The sequence below is a fragment of the Pelophylax lessonae genome, assembly GCF_965119305.1.
Source record: "Pelophylax lessonae genome assembly, chromosome: 5".
Classification (NCBI taxonomy): domain Eukaryota; kingdom Metazoa; phylum Chordata; class Amphibia; order Anura; family Ranidae; genus Pelophylax; species Pelophylax lessonae.
The window spans coordinates 517,781,765-517,798,648 of NC_138772.1; the positions used below are offsets into that span (position 1 = coordinate 517,781,765).

A 16,884-nucleotide genomic window follows, 5' to 3' on the forward strand; every position below is an offset into this window, starting at 1 on the left:
GGTCTCTGCTAGAGGATCGCGGGAGCGAGCCACGAATCTCTGTACTTTTCTGTTGAATCGTGATGCCAACAGATCCACATCCGGGGTGCCCCAACGTAGGCACAACTGGTGGAAAACTTCTGGATGGAGGGACCATTCCCCCTGATCCGGAGTCTGACGGCTGAGATAATCTGCCTGCCAATTTTCCACCCCCGGAATGAACACCGCAGAGATAGCTGGAACAAATTGTTCCGCCCAGCGAAGAATGCAAGCCACTTCTTTGGCCGCTTGGACACAATTGGTGCCCCCCTGGTGATTGACATAAGCCACGGCCGTGGCGTTGTCCAACTGGATCCGAACCGGGCTGCCCTGGAGCTGCTCGGTCCAGTGAATCAGACAAAGTCTGATCGCTCTCAGTTCCAACACATTTATCGGTAACCTGGATTCTTCCGGGGACCAAAGTCCCTGAACGGATAACAGACCGAGAATTCCTCCCCATCCGGATAGGCTGGCATCCGTGGTCACTATCGTCCAATATATTGACAGAAATGACTTTCCCTGGCTGAGTATCGGAGACTGAAGCCACCAGACCAGAGACTCTCTGGTCTGTTTGCTCAATCGGATCCGATAGTCCAGAGATTCCGGATTCCGATTCCGTCTGAGAAGAATCTCTTGCTGAAGAATTCGGGTATGGGACTGGGCAAATGGGACTGCTTCGAAGGAAGCCACCATCAACCCCAGAACCCTCATGCAAGTCCGAAGGGAAGACCAGCTGTTGGATAGTAACAACTGGACTGCTGATTGAATCTTCCGGAGTTTCCCTACCGGAAGGAAAACTCTTGTCCTGAACGTGTCTAGAATTAGACCCAGATATTCGAGCCTCTGGGTGGGAACCAGAAATGACTTTTGCTGGTTCACCAGCCACCCGAATTCCTGTAAAGAAATTATAGTGATTTCTAGGTTTTGTAGCAGGGTCTGAGGAGACTCTGCATGAAGCAGGAGATCGTCTAGGTAACCTAGAATCGATATGCCTCTTTGGCGCAGTAGTGCCAACATTGGGGCCAACACTTTCGTGAAGACCCGAGGAGCCGTGGCGAGACCGAAAGGTAACGCCACAAACTGATAGTGGTTCTCTTCTACGGAAAAACGTAGAAATCGCTGATGTCCTGCGAAAATGGGAATGTGCAGATAGGCGTCCTTGATGTCTATGGACGCTAGGTCATCCCCTGAATGCAGGAAGGCTGCTACTGTGCGAATGGATTCCATCTTGAATTTTCTTATGTTGAGAAAAGGAATTGAGTGCCCTTAAGTCCAGAATTGGACGCACTTTGCCCTCTTTCCTGGGTATTGTAAATAGGTTTGAATAAAACCCCTGTAAACGTTCTGTCCAAGGAACGTGGACTACCACTCCTTGTTGTAGTAAATCCATGACTGCTCTCCGTAGATCTTCTAGACGATCCGGGGATAGTCGGATATTGGAAGGGAAGAATCGCGCCGGTGGGAGAGATCGAAACTCAATCTTGTACCCTGACCTTATGACTTCGCAAACCCACTTGTCCGGGATTCTGGAAAGCCATGGATCCGGGAACCGGCGAAGACGTCCCCCCACCCCAATTATGGGTGGGGGCGCACCTTCAGGCTTTGGACGACTTATCTTCAGGTCTGGAGGGGGCGGGCTTTTGCTTGCCCGACCAACGTCCCCTGAAGCCTCCTGAAGGAGCTTTGGAGGACTTAATTTTTTCACCCGCGGGACGAAAAAACTTTTTGTGAGCAGAGAAAGAAGGCCCTCGTTTTTGACGAGTTCCTTTACCTTTAACATTTTGCGGTAAAAAGGTGCTCTTTCCACCCGTGAGATCCTTAATGATCTCATCTAAGTTGGCTCCAAATAAACGCTCTCCTAAAAAGGGGATATTAGCCAATGCTTTTTTTTTTTTGGAACCTTGGTCGGCTAACCAACCCTTTAGCCACAGTGTATGCCTGAGAACCACTGCTGAAACTGATGCTCGCGCCAATAATGGAGTGGCGTCTAACGCTGCATCACACACAAACTGTAACCCCTGTATCATCTGTTCCAACAAATCCGATACCGCCTGGGGGACCTCTTCTAAGTCCCGGCGTAACCATTTGGTCCATTCGGTTACAGTCTGCGAAACCAGCCCAATAGCAATTATTGGTCTGAAAGCTGATCCAATCAAGGAAAACATGGTGCGAGACATAGCTTCTATCTTGCGATCCACCGGATCTTTAAAAGACGGAGCGTCTTCTAATGGAATAACCGTGGCTTTATTCAATCTAGCAATTGGTGAATCCACCACAGGTGGTTCTGTCCATTTCTTAATGAGGGTTTCCTCAAACGGATAACGCCTGTTAATGTGTTTAGAAATAGCAGAAGTGCGTTTTGGCAGACTCCATTCTTCTTTGATTGGATTGCCAAAACATTTGGGCAATGGAAAAACCTTCGCCACTTTGATGCGTTTTTTAGTCCCAAAAGGAATTTCAGTTTCAGCTATTTCCGATGGAGTACCCTGTAATCTTAAGGTTTCTTGAACAGATACAATGAGTGCGTTTACCAACGCTTCCTCTCGGGCTATGGCTGATGCCGAAACATCCTCCTCACTGTCTTTAGAGACAGTACCCGAGACACCAATCCCAGATGAGGTACCTGCAACTGCAGAAATAGGCTCAGATTCTGAATCCGAAGTTTCAGATTTTAATATGGGGTTAGGCGGGGGCTTGCGCCCTGTCCCTGACAAGCCACTTCCACCCGGGACACAAAAGTTTCCATAATAGCTGACAATGATTCAATTGTCAGTGGGGTGCTGGAGGATCCTGCAGACTCCTCGAAGGGATCTGGTGGAGATACATGAGTGGCAGGGTCCATGTTAATCCAGGACACTTTGCCAGTAAAAAAGAAAAAACATCTTTTTTTTTTTTTTTTAAATAAAAAAAATACCTCTTTTTTTTTTTTTTTTTTTATGTGTATCCCCCTAGCGCAATAGCGCCCCTCAGAGTACCTGCTTCTTGATCCCCACAGAGAGAGAGAGAGAGAGGGACCCTCAAGGCTCACCACCCGAAGTTTCCAACCAACTGCAGTCAGCGTTTGTCTTTACAGACTGGAAAGAGCTGTGTTCGTTTTCCCGGGTAGAAAGGAAGTGGCTCCGCCCCCTGTGTACGCCTTCCGGCGTTCCCAGCTCTCCACGAGGTTAGCTGGGCTATTCAAACATGGCCGCCCCCATACAGGAGACAATAGACTCCAAAAACATGGCGGCCGGCGTGACCTGAGGACATTCATGCACCTGGTCTACAGCAAAATGGCGGCGGATTGCCGAAATATCGTTTTTCCCAGCACATCCACCTGCATATCTGCTAAATGGCGGTTTATCGATCTGCAGGAGGTCCACTACAATTAAGGTAGGATTATACCTCCTATGTCTGCTGCAATACTGCAGTCTGCTGGGTAGAGTGTTAGCTCTCAAACCAAGTCCACTTCCCACCAAACACATGCTGTATTTACAAGGGGGGACTTTTAGTGTCAGACAGATACTGACCATGTATGGAGGGGCCCATTTCCAAAACTGCCTCATAACGAGGGAAAAAAGGAAACATTTACTCACCATACCGAACCGACAGGCACCCTCTCTTCACAATACCCTCTCCACCGGGGTGGGGGGTTGTGGACCACTCCGGACGCCTCGACTCTCTGGTTCCTGGCGTCCAAGCGAGACTTTTAACTCGCAAGGTCAGTCCCTCCAATGGGACTCCGTCGCGGCCGACCCAGCGCGGAGCTCTGGTCTGCACGCGCTCATAGGCAGAAACCGGGGTGACCACTGGATCTCAACATCCAGCCCGTCGCCCGGCCCCGCATACTTACTTGAATGTGTCGCGGCCGACCAAGCGCGATGCAATGGTCTGCGCGCGCTCGTAGGCCGGCTGGGGTGACCACTAGTGTCGCCCAGTCCGGCATATTTGCTTGAAGATCTCACAGGAAAAAACACTGGAGAAAACTACCTAAAAAATATTTTTTCTAAAAAAAAATCTTGCCAGGACCAGAGATCCCAGCAAGGAACTTAGGTCCTTACTCCTGACTAGACAGAAAAAAACTGATTCTCTGTAGCAGACAGGAAGAGGATATACCCTCTGGGACTGCCCCTAGGGTGGAGCCAGAACGTTTTTTCTTTCTGCCTAGTCCTACTCCTGCGGAGACAATATAACCCAGTTCTTGTGAATCAAGAAGACTACGTCTGTCAATGAGCGACAGAGAAAACCTTTTTTTTTTTTTCTTAAAAGGTACTCTGGTGGAGGGATCGGGGGGTCTAAAAGACCCCAAACCCCTCCTCTGCACTTGAAAGCATTCAAAACGCCAAGTTTGGCTGTTTTGAATGCTGTAATTTTTTTTAATTTAGCGCAGAGTACCCGGAAGTGATGTCATGACATCACTTCCGGGTCTTTACATGGAGACCCGATTAGAGCTGAATGTGGCTTTGATTGGGTCTTCAGTGCCGTGCAGGCAGGGTGCCCCGGGTCTCCCGGTGGGATGGGAGACCCGGGCGTGCCGCAGAAGGCGGCGGGAGGGGTGGGGGAGCGTCCCATCCCGCTCCTTGTAATGACAGTCGAGTGGCTTCTCAGCTACATCGGTTGTTATTACAAGACAGCCGACCATCGGCTATGGACGCCGGTACCGGGGTGATGCCTCTAGCTGCAGGCATTACTCCGGTACAAGAACTTTCCGGAAATATCGGTAACCTCCGGGGCCGATTCCGATATATCGGGGAAAGTGCATATCGGCCCCCGATATATCGGCTTTGCCGATAATCGGTCGATCCCTAGTTGGCAACTCCATATTAATGCTCATGGTTTTAGAGTGGGATGTCTAACAAGCTGATATAGATATAATAGTCAGGAGTCAATAAACTTTAAGGCCATAAAGCATAATATCCAGTTATAACCACTGGTTTAAATGCTAGTCCTTGAATTAAATATACAAGTACAACTACAACATCACCAGAATGAAATAATTACACCTAAAACATCAAACTAGGAAACTGTATACGTTTTCTGTCCCTACCAGATGGTAGGACTTGAAGGAACACTACTGTCGGAAATATTTTATTTTGATAATTGGAGGCAGTTAAAACTTGTAATGAGAGTACCGAGAACATCCACTGCTTATTTATTTAACATTATTTTATTTGTGTGAATGAAGCCCAAGGTGACCAGCAAATCCTGGAGTCTTGGTAACCAATTATGTAAATCCAGCCCTGCTATAAGTACAAAGGAAAAGTAATAATTGAAGGGGCCGTCAAAAGTCAGCATGATCTTGAAGACAACATGGACCCATGAAAGGACTACTGTGGAGTTAGAAGTCAGACACATATTGAGCAGTGCTACAGAATGAGAACAACAGAAGTTTAAAGTTGGAAACTTTAGATTTAAAATGATTACTTAGTTGAAGAGTCTCTTCAGTTAAAGGACCTTTGATCATGTAACTGTTTACTTAGAAGTTTGACCAAGATCTAGGCTGTGAGATGTGTACGTAGTTCATGGTTTGAGTTGAGGGTCACGTCACGTTGCACTTTAAATGACAATTGTGTGGTCATGCAACACTGTACCCAGACTACATTTTTATAATTTTGTTCACACAAATAGACCTTTCTTTTTTTAACCACTTAAGCCCCGGAGGATTTGGCTGCTAAAAGACCAGGGGGTATTTTGCGATTCGGCACTGCGTGACTTTAAGGGACAATTGCGCGGTCGTGCGACGCTGTACCTAAACTAATTTGACGTCCTTTTTTCCCCACAAACAGAGCTTTCTTTTGGTGGTATTTGATCACCTGTGCGATTTTTTGATCATGCGCTATAAACAAAAAAAGAGCGTCAATTTTGCAAAAATAACAATATTTTTCACATTTTTTTATATGAAATTACCCCCCAAAAAAAAGTAAAAATCTAAATTTTTTAACATTTTCAGCCAATTTGTTTTATGCTACCTATGTTTGGTAAAAAAAAAATTGCAAAAAGCGTATTTTGATTGGTTTGCGCAAAAGTTATCGCGTTTACTAACAAAGGGAAAGAGTTTTGTCATTTTTGTTGTTGTTTTTTTTAACGCGTAATGGCGGCGATCTGCGATTTTTTTTGCGGTACTGCGACATTGGGGCGGACAGATCGGACCCTTGACTGACATTTTTGACACTTTTGGGGTTACCAGTGACATTTCTACAGTAATCAGTGCTATATATATGCACTGTTACTGTAAAATTACACTGGCAGTGAAGGGGTTAACTTTATTTGAGAGGGAGGGGCTGTGTGTGTCCCTAGGGGTGTGATTCTAACTGTGATTGGCTGTGGCTTGAGCTGTAGGAACACTGATCAACAGTCCTACATAGTAGAACCGTATGATCAGTGTTTCTACACAAGCTGCCTGCCTTTCTCCCTCTCCCCCGACGATCGCAGAGTGAGTGGCGGACATCGGGTCCGCCGGTCACACGCGCAGGGGGGTCCGTGACCGCGTGGGAGCACGCCACCGGCGGCGCGCGCTCGCTCCCCAGAGCCTCACAGGCTAGTGACGTATATATACGTCACTTTGCCTGTGAGGGGCTGACCGCCGCAGTATATCTACTTGCGGCGGTCCGCAAGCGGTTAATAACCAATGTGTTTTTTTTTTTTTTTGCTAAATAGACGAAAAAAAAAAAAAACACGTTTGTTTTTGCTGTTATAATATTTTGCAAATAAATAATCTTTCTTCATGAATTTAGGCCAAAATGTATTCTGCTACATTACTTTGGTAAGAATAACCCAAATCAGTGTATATTATTTAGTCTGTAGGAAAGTATCCACAAGCTATGGTATATCTGAAAATTGATCAATCCTGATGTACGGATGGCCTATGTCATCATATAAAATGGGTGTGACAGTGATTAGAGACACTGGCTGGTGAAAGTACAGAAAAAAAAAATATTTTTTTTCCATGTTTTTTTTTTTTATTATATATATATATATATATATATATATATATATATATATATATATATATATTTTTAACACACTTTGACCAGAGCAAATATAATGGTACCATAGTGACATTGTGCCACCCTAGGGAAGTGATCAGTCATTTATTTTTACACATTTGCTTATGGCATTGAGTAAAATCGGTTATTTCAGTTTTTGTTGTGATTAGCTGCAATTGGCCACAATTGATCACATGGCGCAGATGGGCTGTGATTGGCCCAGTCTATACAATCTGATCCCTGTGACCAATCACAGTTAGCAAAACTAAGGATGGCTTGAAAGGAAGTCAACCATTGTTTACAACTGTAATGTGACCTGCTGTGATTGGTTACAGCAGACACATGGTACAGTAACAGGAGAAAATCCAGAGGAAAATGATAGGCCAAATACAGAAAACAGCACAATCAAATATAATTATTTTAATTTTATAACTAGGACCTATAGATGTAAAAACAGTTATATGACCAAAAGTTCCCATCAAAATAAAACATAGGGCAGTGATGGCAAACCTTGGCACCATAGATGTTTTAGAACTACATTTCCCATGATGCTCATGCACTCTGCATTGTAGTTGAGCATCATGGGAGGTGTAGCTCCAAAAAATCTGGGGTGCCAAGGTTCGCCATCACTGACATAGGGTGTCAAAATCCAATCCAAGGCAAATAACTGCCAATTTACAATAAAGGAAGAAACATTACAGAACTGAATTTTAGGCAAGAAAATACAATTGGCCTTCAGTGAAAGGTATGGGACTCCACAATGCCTACTAACCTCACCATAACTGAATAATTAGTTTACAGCCCATTTATGTTTCCACTTTGTGTGTGTTTACTATATGTGTGCCCCGTGAACGGTCATGTGTTTCTTTCATGCATTTTCCATCCTTTTCTGCACTGTCTGTAAATCCCCCCAAAACAAGTATCATTAAAACTCTAAACCTTCTGCATTAATCAATGGTTAATGTAGTATAATATTCTACTAGAGTTTTCAGGTTGAGATACACATATGTATAGTGTACCGTTTGCCTTTTATTGCCTTTAAGTGTTATCTATCCCTATGGAGAATGTTCTTGATGGTATCCACGCATTAGCTTAAATGCGGCTTGTTATGGGGTCACTCAGCAGGGGGGAGGAGCCCAGAGTGCCAGGCAGGGGACCCAATAACAGGAGGATCTGGGCTGCTCTGTGCAAAACCAGCTGCACAGAGCAGGTAAGTAACTGCGGCAGGCTGGCCCTCCTGCACAAACCGCTGTAGGTATATGTCGGTCGCGAGCCTGCAGCTAGGGGGCGAGCACGCACCGCCGGCGGCACGCTCCCACCCCCATTCAGCAGCGGGGACTCCGATGAATGGGCAGGCGTCTCCGATTGCCGCCTGACACCCGTGATTGTTCCCCGCTGAGAGAGAAGAACGGTCGGCTGTTGTAAACACAGCAGACCGTTCTTCTCTCCTGTGATCCTTCTATGTAGGATCACATGTCTCTATGATCATTTCACAAGCCCAACCCCCACACAGTTAGAATCACTCCCCTAGGTACAAATTTAACCCTTTGATCGCCCCTGGGTTAACCCTTCCCTGCCAATGGCATTATTACAGTAACAGTGCATATTTTTAGCATTGATTACTGTAGTAACGTCACTGGTCCCCCCAAAAGTGTCAAAAATGTAAGTAAGGGGTCCGATCTGTCCACAGCAATGTCGCAGTCCCGTTAAAATCGCAGATTGCCGCCATTACTAGTAAAAAAATAAAAAAATAAATAAAAATTATATAAATTTTTCCCATAGTTAGTAAACGCGACAACTTTAGCACAAACCAATCAAAATAAGCTTATAGCGATTTCTTTTACCAAAAATATGTAGCAGAAAACAAATTGGCCTAAAATGTTAAAAAACATTTTTTAAATTTTTTTTGGGAATGTTATATAGCAGAATGTGAAAAATTGTTTTTTTTTTTTTCAGAATTGTCGCTCTATTTTTGTTTATAGCGCAAAAAAAAATGGATTTTTGTAAAATCTTACCGTAAAATCCTTTTCTCTTAGCTCATTGACAGACGTAGTCCTCGGTGATTCAGCACCTTCGGGTTATGTTGCCTCCACAGGAGCAGGACTAGACAGGAAATAAAAAAGCTCTGGCCACACCCCAGGGGCAGTCCCAGAGGGTATATCCTCTCTCTCTCTGCCTCAGCAAATCAGTTATGTCAAAAAGCAGTCTTTAGAGATTTTAACCCAACCCAACTCAAAAACAGAGGGGCGGGTACTACGTCTGTCAATGAGCTAAGAGAAAAGGATTTTACGGTAAGATTTTACAAAAATCCATTTTTCTCTCTCGCTCATTGACAGACGTAGTCCTCGGTGATTCAGCACCTTCGGGAAGTCCCAGAGCAGTATCACCAATGAGGGGTGGGAAAATGGAAATCAAATCCAAATCTAGAAGGCCCAACCGGTGCCAACTAGAAGTTTACAATGCTCATCCTTAATGATGAGACTCAACAAAAAAGAAAATTTTTTTTTTTTTTTTTTCAAACAGAAAAAAAAAAACCCTCGAGGTAGACCACCGGTCTCCTCAAATTGCGGCCTGCAAAACCTTGCGGCCAAATGAGGCATCCGCCGATGCCGTCACATCAATTTTATAGAATTTTGTAAAGGTATGTACCGACGACCAGGTGGCCGCCTTACATACCTGGACCACTGACGCCTGATGGCGAAAGGCCCAGGAAGTACTGAGCGCTCGAGTGGAGTGCGCCCTAACAGGGAACGGAGGACTCTGACCCTTAATAGAATAAGCCTGTACCACCGTCTGTCTAATCCATTTGGCAATGGTCGCGGCAGATGCAGGCAAACCCTTTCTGGGGCCATCCGTGATCACAAAAAGTGAATCCGTCTTACGGGATGATTCCGTAGCTTTCAGGTATACCCTGATTGCCCGAACCACATCTAAGGAATGCAACGCATGTTCCCGATGATGCTTGGGCTGAGGACACAAGGAAGGTAGTACAATATCTTCATTCAAATGAAAATCTGAAACCACCTTAGGAAGAAAGGATGGCTTAGGATGAAGTACTACCTTATCCCTATGAATCACTAGGTATGGGGACTGGCATGATAATGCAGCCAGTTCTGACACCCTGCGAGCAGAAGTGATAGCCACCAAGAAGGCCACCTTCTGGGATAAAGTAAGCAAGGGAATCTCCCTGATGTTTTCAAAGGGAGGTTTCTGTAGAACCGACAAAACTAAATTAAGATCCCAGGGCGGTAAGGGCGCGCGGACTGGTGGAGCCAGGTGCCGCACCCCCTGGATGAAATTCCGCACCAAGGACTAGGTAGCTAAAGGTTTCTGAAAGAAGATTGCTAATGCTGAAACTTGACCCTTGATGGTGCTCAAGGCTAGCTTCTGCTCAACCCCTTTTTGCAAAAAGGCCAATATTCGAGTCACCGAATAGGTACGTGGAGGAAATCCTAAAGATTCGCACCACGCAATATAAGTCTTCCATGTGTGATAATAGATCTTGCTGGAAGTCGCTTTCCTTGCTTTAATAAGGGTAGGAATGACTGAAGCAGACAAACCTCTGTCCTTCAGTACTTGGGTCTCAATGGCCAGGCCATTAAAACCAGCGACTGTAAAGCACGATGGTAAATTGGTCCTTGAGACCACAGACACTCCCTGAGACGAAGTTCCCACGGAACAACTGCGACTAGCATGTCCAAGTCGGCCAGGCCGGCTTGACGAGGCCAGCCTAGAATTTCTAGGACCACTGGCGCTGATTGGATCTGAACCAGGCGTCCCTAGAGGTATCTGGCCCCGACCATCCAAGAAAGTCTGGTCGTTTTCTGTTCCCACACATTTATCAGATACCTGATTCCTATCAGGAAGGGTGATCTTTTCTGGTTGAACCTCAGGGACCGAAGTCACCCGACTAGAGGCTTCTTGGCCTGTCTGGTCAACCAGATCCGATTCCTGTGGGGAATTGGGACTAATCTTAGGAAAAGGTAAAGGAAAAGATCTATTCAGGGAACGGTAACTACCGCTCCCTGTAGTACTTAAATGTTGGAAGGGAAGAATCGCACCGGTAGTAGTAGTTGATGCTCGATCTAATGTCCTGAATACCGGTGAAAACGTCCCCCCACCCTGAAACCGGGTGGGGGCGCACCTTCAGGCTGTGTACTCCTTTGCTTCGGGTTTGGCTGAGTTGGTCCTCTGTTTGTCCGACCAGCCCTTCTTGAACCCTCCTTGAGGAGTCTTGCCTTTCCCGCTTGTTCCAGCCGGGCGCCCTTTATGGGCGGTAAAGAAAGGTCCTCTTAGCTTTAGCAGCCTGTGGCAAAAAAAGTGCTCTTGCCCCCAGTGGCATCCTTAATGATTTCATCTAGGGTGGCCCCAAATAGACGATTCCCCTGAAAGGGGAGATTTGTCAAGGTCTTTTTGGAACCTAGGTCAGCTGACCAGAATTTTAACCACAGCACACGTCTGAGGATAACCGCTGACATAGATGCATGCCCTAATAGGGGAGTGGTGTCCAAGGCTGCGTCACAGATAAACTGTAGCCCTTGTATAATCTGTTCCATCAAATCAGATGTCTCCTGGGGAATATCTTTTCCCCTAAGGTCTTGGCGTACCATTCTCGCCCATTCCGTAAGTGTCTGGGAAACTAGACCAATAACAATTACTGGTCTAAATGCTGACCCTATCAGAGAGAAGATAGTGCGGGACTCTGCTTCCATCTTTCGATCCACCGGATCCTTAAAGGACGAAGTGTCCTCCACTGGGATAACCGTGGCTTTATTCAGCCTGGAAATAGGTGGATCCACCACTGGTGGTACCGTCCATTTCTTAATGATGGATTCCTCAAACGGATAGCGTCTAGCAATACGCTTGGAAATAGTAAAGGTACGTTTAGAATGCTCCCATTCTCCTTTAATCTTATTACCAAAACACTTAGGTACAGGAAAAACCTTCACCGTTTTGATGGGCTTGTTAGTACCAAAAGGAATCTCTGTTTCAGTTGCTTCTGCTGGTAAAACCTCAATTTTTAAGGTTTCCTGCACTGCCACAACTAGTGCGTCCACCAATGCTTCTTCCTGAATTATAGCGGGAGAAGAAACGTCCTCCTCACTGTCTGAGGGAGCTTTACCTGAGGTAACAGCCCTTGCAGAGGGACCTGCAACTGCAGTGACCATCTCTGAATCTGAGTCAGAGGTGTCAGATAGTATAGGGGTAGGCGGGGGTCGCTTCCTTGACCCCCGTCCCTGACAGGCCGCCTCCACCCGAGCCACCATAGACTCCAAAATTGCTGTAAATGCCTCTACACTCTGTGCACCTGCGGGTCCCGTGGCCCCCTCGAGGGAAACAGGTGGGGGAATATGTGTGGCAGGGTCCATGATAATTCCAGTCACTTCCTGGATAATATAATTCAAAAATAAAAAACTTTTTTTTTTTTTTTTTTTCAGACCCCCAGCGCCACAAAAGCCCCTTAGTGTTACCTGCTAGGGATCCCTATCGATCGACAGAGAGAGAGAGATAGACCCCCAGGCTCACCACTTGATGCTCAGAGTTTAACTGCAACAGGTTACAGCGCTGTCTTGACAAACAGGAAGTCTTTTGGCTGGCTGCCCAGGAAGAAAGGAGGCGGCTCCGCCCCTCTGCACGCCTTCCGGCGCCTCACCTAGCTCCACGAGGTGTTTGGATCACCTCAAACATGGCCGCCCCCATGCTGGAGACACGAGGCTACGCCAAAATGGCGGCTCGTGCAATCCAGCAAAAAAAATGGCGGCGGCCTGTACTGAATAGCGGTGTGCTGCAGGGCACACAACACTCTCTGCATGGGGATTTGGCGTGGTTGGCGGTACCGGTCCTGGCGGACCGCATGGCCGTTCGGAAGGCCTGCTTATAGCTGGAGATCTGATTTAGGAAGACAGTCTACATGTCCGTGGCTTCTGACTGGTAGGTACCTTATTCTTATCACAGTAAGATTCCCAGAATGCCACTGATTACAATCTTTTAAACATGTATACAAATAGATTGTTAGCTCCCAAACCAAGCCTCCTGGCTCTTTGCACATAAATCACACTCAAAGTAGGGGGATCTGTGTCATGTTATAGGATAGAGGGGGACTCTATCTTACCATACAGAGAGGGGCCCGCGTTCACCACAAGACCCGTCAGGGGAGAAGGGGGAACATACTACTCACCATACCGGAACCAGGCGGGCACCAACTCCTGACAGTACCCCTCTCCACCGGGGCGGGAGGGCTGTCGACCGATACGGACGCCGTGACTCATGGTCTTTGGCGTTTCAGCGAGACGTTTAACTCGCGGGGTCAGTCCCTTAATGGGACTTTGTCGCGGCAGACCCAGCGCGGAGCTATGGCCTGCACGCGCTCGTAGGCTGAACTGGGGTGACCACCGGATCTCAACATCCAGCCCGTCGCCCAGTTCAGCTTTCTTGCTTGAAGATCTCACAGGAACACTGGAGAAAAAAAGCTGTCTAAAAAATCTTTTAAGAAAAAAATCTTGCCAGGACCGAAGATCCCAGCAAGGTATCTAGGTCCTTACTCCTAACTAGACAGAAAATAACTGATTTGCTGAGGCAGAGAGAGAGAGGATATACCCTCTGGGACTGCCCCTGGGGTGTGGCCAGAGCTTTTTAATTTCCTGTCTAGTCCTGCTCCTGTGGAGGCAACATAACCCGAAGGTGCTGAATCACCGAGGACTACGTCTGTCAATGAGCGAGAGAGAAATAAAAATCGCAGAGGTGATCAATTACCACCAAAAGTACGCTTTATTTTTGGGAAAAAAAGGACATCTATTTTATTTGGGTACAGCGTCGCACGACCGTGCAATTTTCCGTAAAAATAACGCAGTGCCGAATGGCAAAAAATGGCCTGGTCATTAAGAGGGCAAATCCTTCCGGTCCAGAAGTGGTTAAAAAAAAAATCAAAAATTGTAGGTTTAATTTTACTTTAAGCATTCTGTGCTCCAGAGGACAAAGTACATGTAGTACTTAGTTCCATGTTCCTACGTGCTTTGTAAGCCTAGCTAGGAGAGTAGACTTCCCAAAGGCCATCCAACACACCCACCCAATTGCCACCACTGGTCTAAGGCAAGTTCTTGGAGTGGAGACGAGCGTCGGTTAACAAGAAGCTTGCTATCTACGTTGTTGAGCATCTCGTCCAACCTTTTAGCTAGGCCTACAAAGCATGAAGGAACAATGGACTATGTATTCCATGTACTTTGAACTAGGGATCGACCGATATATCGGGAGCCGATATGCACTTTCCCCGATATATATCGGAATCGGCCTTTGGATTTACCGATATTGCCGATATTTAGGGAAAGTGCATGTACCGGGGTGATGCCTGCAGCTAGAGGCATCATCACTCCGGTACCGGCATCCATAGCCGACGGTCGGCTGACTTGTAATGACAACCGATGCGGCTGAGAAGCCGCTTGGCTGTCATTATAAGGAGCGGGAGGGGACGCCCCCCTCCTGCCGCCTTCCACAGCTCGCCCCGGGTCTCACGTCTCACCAGGAGACTCGGGCATCCTTCCTGCACCACCGCCGTCTGACTGGGTCTCCATTTTTTTTAATTCTGCGCAGAGTACCCGGAAGTGAGGTCATGACATGACATCACTTCCAAGTACTGGCGGCACGGAATTAAAAAACCTTACAGCATTCAAAACAGCCAAACTTGGCGTTTTGAATGCTTTTAAGTGCAGAGGAGGGGTTTGGGGTCTTTTAGACCCCCAGATTCCTCCACCACAGTACCTGTAGGCAATAAAAAAGAAAAGAAATTTTAATGTCCGAAAATATCGGCCAATATCGGCCGATACCAATATTCTATGACCAAAATATCGGTGTCGGTCGATCATTACTTTGAACCCTGGGGGACAGAACAATGAAAAAATTAAGTGAGAATTCTTCTTGAAATCTGTACCAAAAAATAGCATTACATGGAACTACACTAGAAGATAAATAAAGCTGAGAGAGACAACACAGTGTAAGTAGTATTTTTTAAAATACTTATAATTTTATAATTCTACAGTTTTCCTTTTATTCTGATCAAAATGATTTTAATGCATAATCATTTTTGGACAATCTAGAGAGATGGTGAGTTCAGTACGGTTGTGTAGTCTTTACAAAAAAATCAAAACTTTACAGAAATTAGGAAACCCCGGACAATGGTTTGATTAGATGACAGGAAAGAGGAGATGGGACATCAAAGCCAAAAGCCGCACCACACAAACACAAACCTTCCAGGAAGGGATCTTGGATGATGGCAACATGCCTGGACCAATGGTGTAATAGTGATAGTCTGGATAAGCGGAATTAGATCGGGTCCAGGGGCGGGACACTGGGAGCGGGAAATGGGTGAAATGGCCTGCCATAGGCATTTCGCCATAGTGATGATACCCATTAGACAGCTGGAGACAGACAACATGGAGGAGGAAAAAAACGAAAAAAACAAAACAGGGAACAAAATGCAAAATCAATACAATGATAAAGGTGATTAAAATCAAGCTGAAATTTATCCACCTCTAAACCCAGGGGTAGCAGCCATTTTGTAGACAGCACCACAACAACAAAAAAAATAGAGGTGTTTCTAGAACACATTCGGTATTAAATTTTCTACCGTAGCTTAGGGTATGAAAGTGGACACCTATCTGTGGACAACACACTCCTTCCTTCCACAACTCTATTCTTGTAATACTGTACATGAGGCCTATTGAGGGATGATCATAACAATCTGCCGACAGTGACATAACTTAGGCCCATTTCTATAAACGCCTGTGAAGGTTCTTCTTTACCCAGGTCATGGTATAGTTAGTCGTGGTTAGTCACATTTAACTGGGCTTGAGGTGGTCAGCAGACTGGCTTAGTGGTTAGTACTTCTGCCTTGAGTCCTTGGTTTGAATTCTAACCAGGACACTACCAGCATGTAGTTTGGATGTCCTCTCCGTGCTTGCATGATATTTCCTCTGGGTAAATTCCCTCCCACACTCCAAAGACATGTTGGAAGGGTATTTTGCCCCTGTCTACAGTATATTGGCACTATAATGTGTATGCATGAAAGGTAGGGAGCTTAGTTAGATTGTAGTCTTCTTGAGGGGAGAGACTGATGTGAAGCACTGTGTAAATTGTGGGCGCTATATGAATACCCAATAAAAAATAAATAAAAAAACATTCTAATGCAGGGTTACTCAACCAAGGTTCCATGGAACCAGGGCCGTCTTTTCCATTGGGCATGCCCGGCGGTTGCCCGGGGACCCCACTTGCCAAGGGGCCCCACACACAGGGTGGCATTTACACTGTCCCCCCCCCTAGGCCAGTCTCCAGATTAGTTTACCTGGTGGTCTAGGCCCCCCCCCCCCCGTTGTGCGCCGGTGGCTCTGAGTCTCCCTGCACACTGGTTGCTAGGAAGGCCAGCCGATTGGCATCTAGCAACCAGTGACGTTCTGAGAGGACCCATCATGCACAGCGGAGGAGGATCCTCCTCGTCGGCTCGTCCTCCTCTCTCCGCGCCTAGAAGATGGGCTCCACCCACCTCCTCCCTTCATGTGCTGTGCAGCCGTTATGGAAGGTAAGCAGACTGCTGCAGCTGCTTGATTTCTTTTTTCTCACTCTCTCTCCATCGACTGTGCCATCCTTTTCCTGCCCTATATATCCTCCTCTGTGTGTGCCATTCTCTCTCTCTCTCTCTCTCGGGGCCCCAGTGCACTGCATTGCCCGGGGGCCTATAAGGCGCTTAAGATGGCACTGCATGGAACCATAGGGTTCCTCCAGAGGTTGCTAGGGGTTCCTTGAGCATTGAGCAATTTCTGCCTCTCAGATAAGTTCCCTCTGACACCAATGAATTTTTAGCTATCTGTAGGGTGGTAATGCTTCCCATTGACCACAAGTGTAAGGAGCATTC

At 46.4% G+C, this 16,884-nt stretch overlaps 1 protein-coding gene across 1 annotated transcript in view; it reads right to left on the reverse strand.

The window, feature by feature from the left end:
- Window positions 1-16,884, reverse strand: part of LOC309555383 (protein MTSS 1-like) — a gene marked incomplete at its 3' end in the record, with an annotated part of 72,428 nt that overhangs the window by 6,734 nt on the left and 48,810 nt on the right. The window contains exon 4 of the mRNA XM_082257373.1: window positions 15,224-15,394. Within this exon, the coding sequence (XP_082113499.1) occupies window positions 15,224-15,394 (171 nt within the window). The remainder of the gene's footprint in view (window positions 1-15,223; window positions 15,395-16,884) is intronic.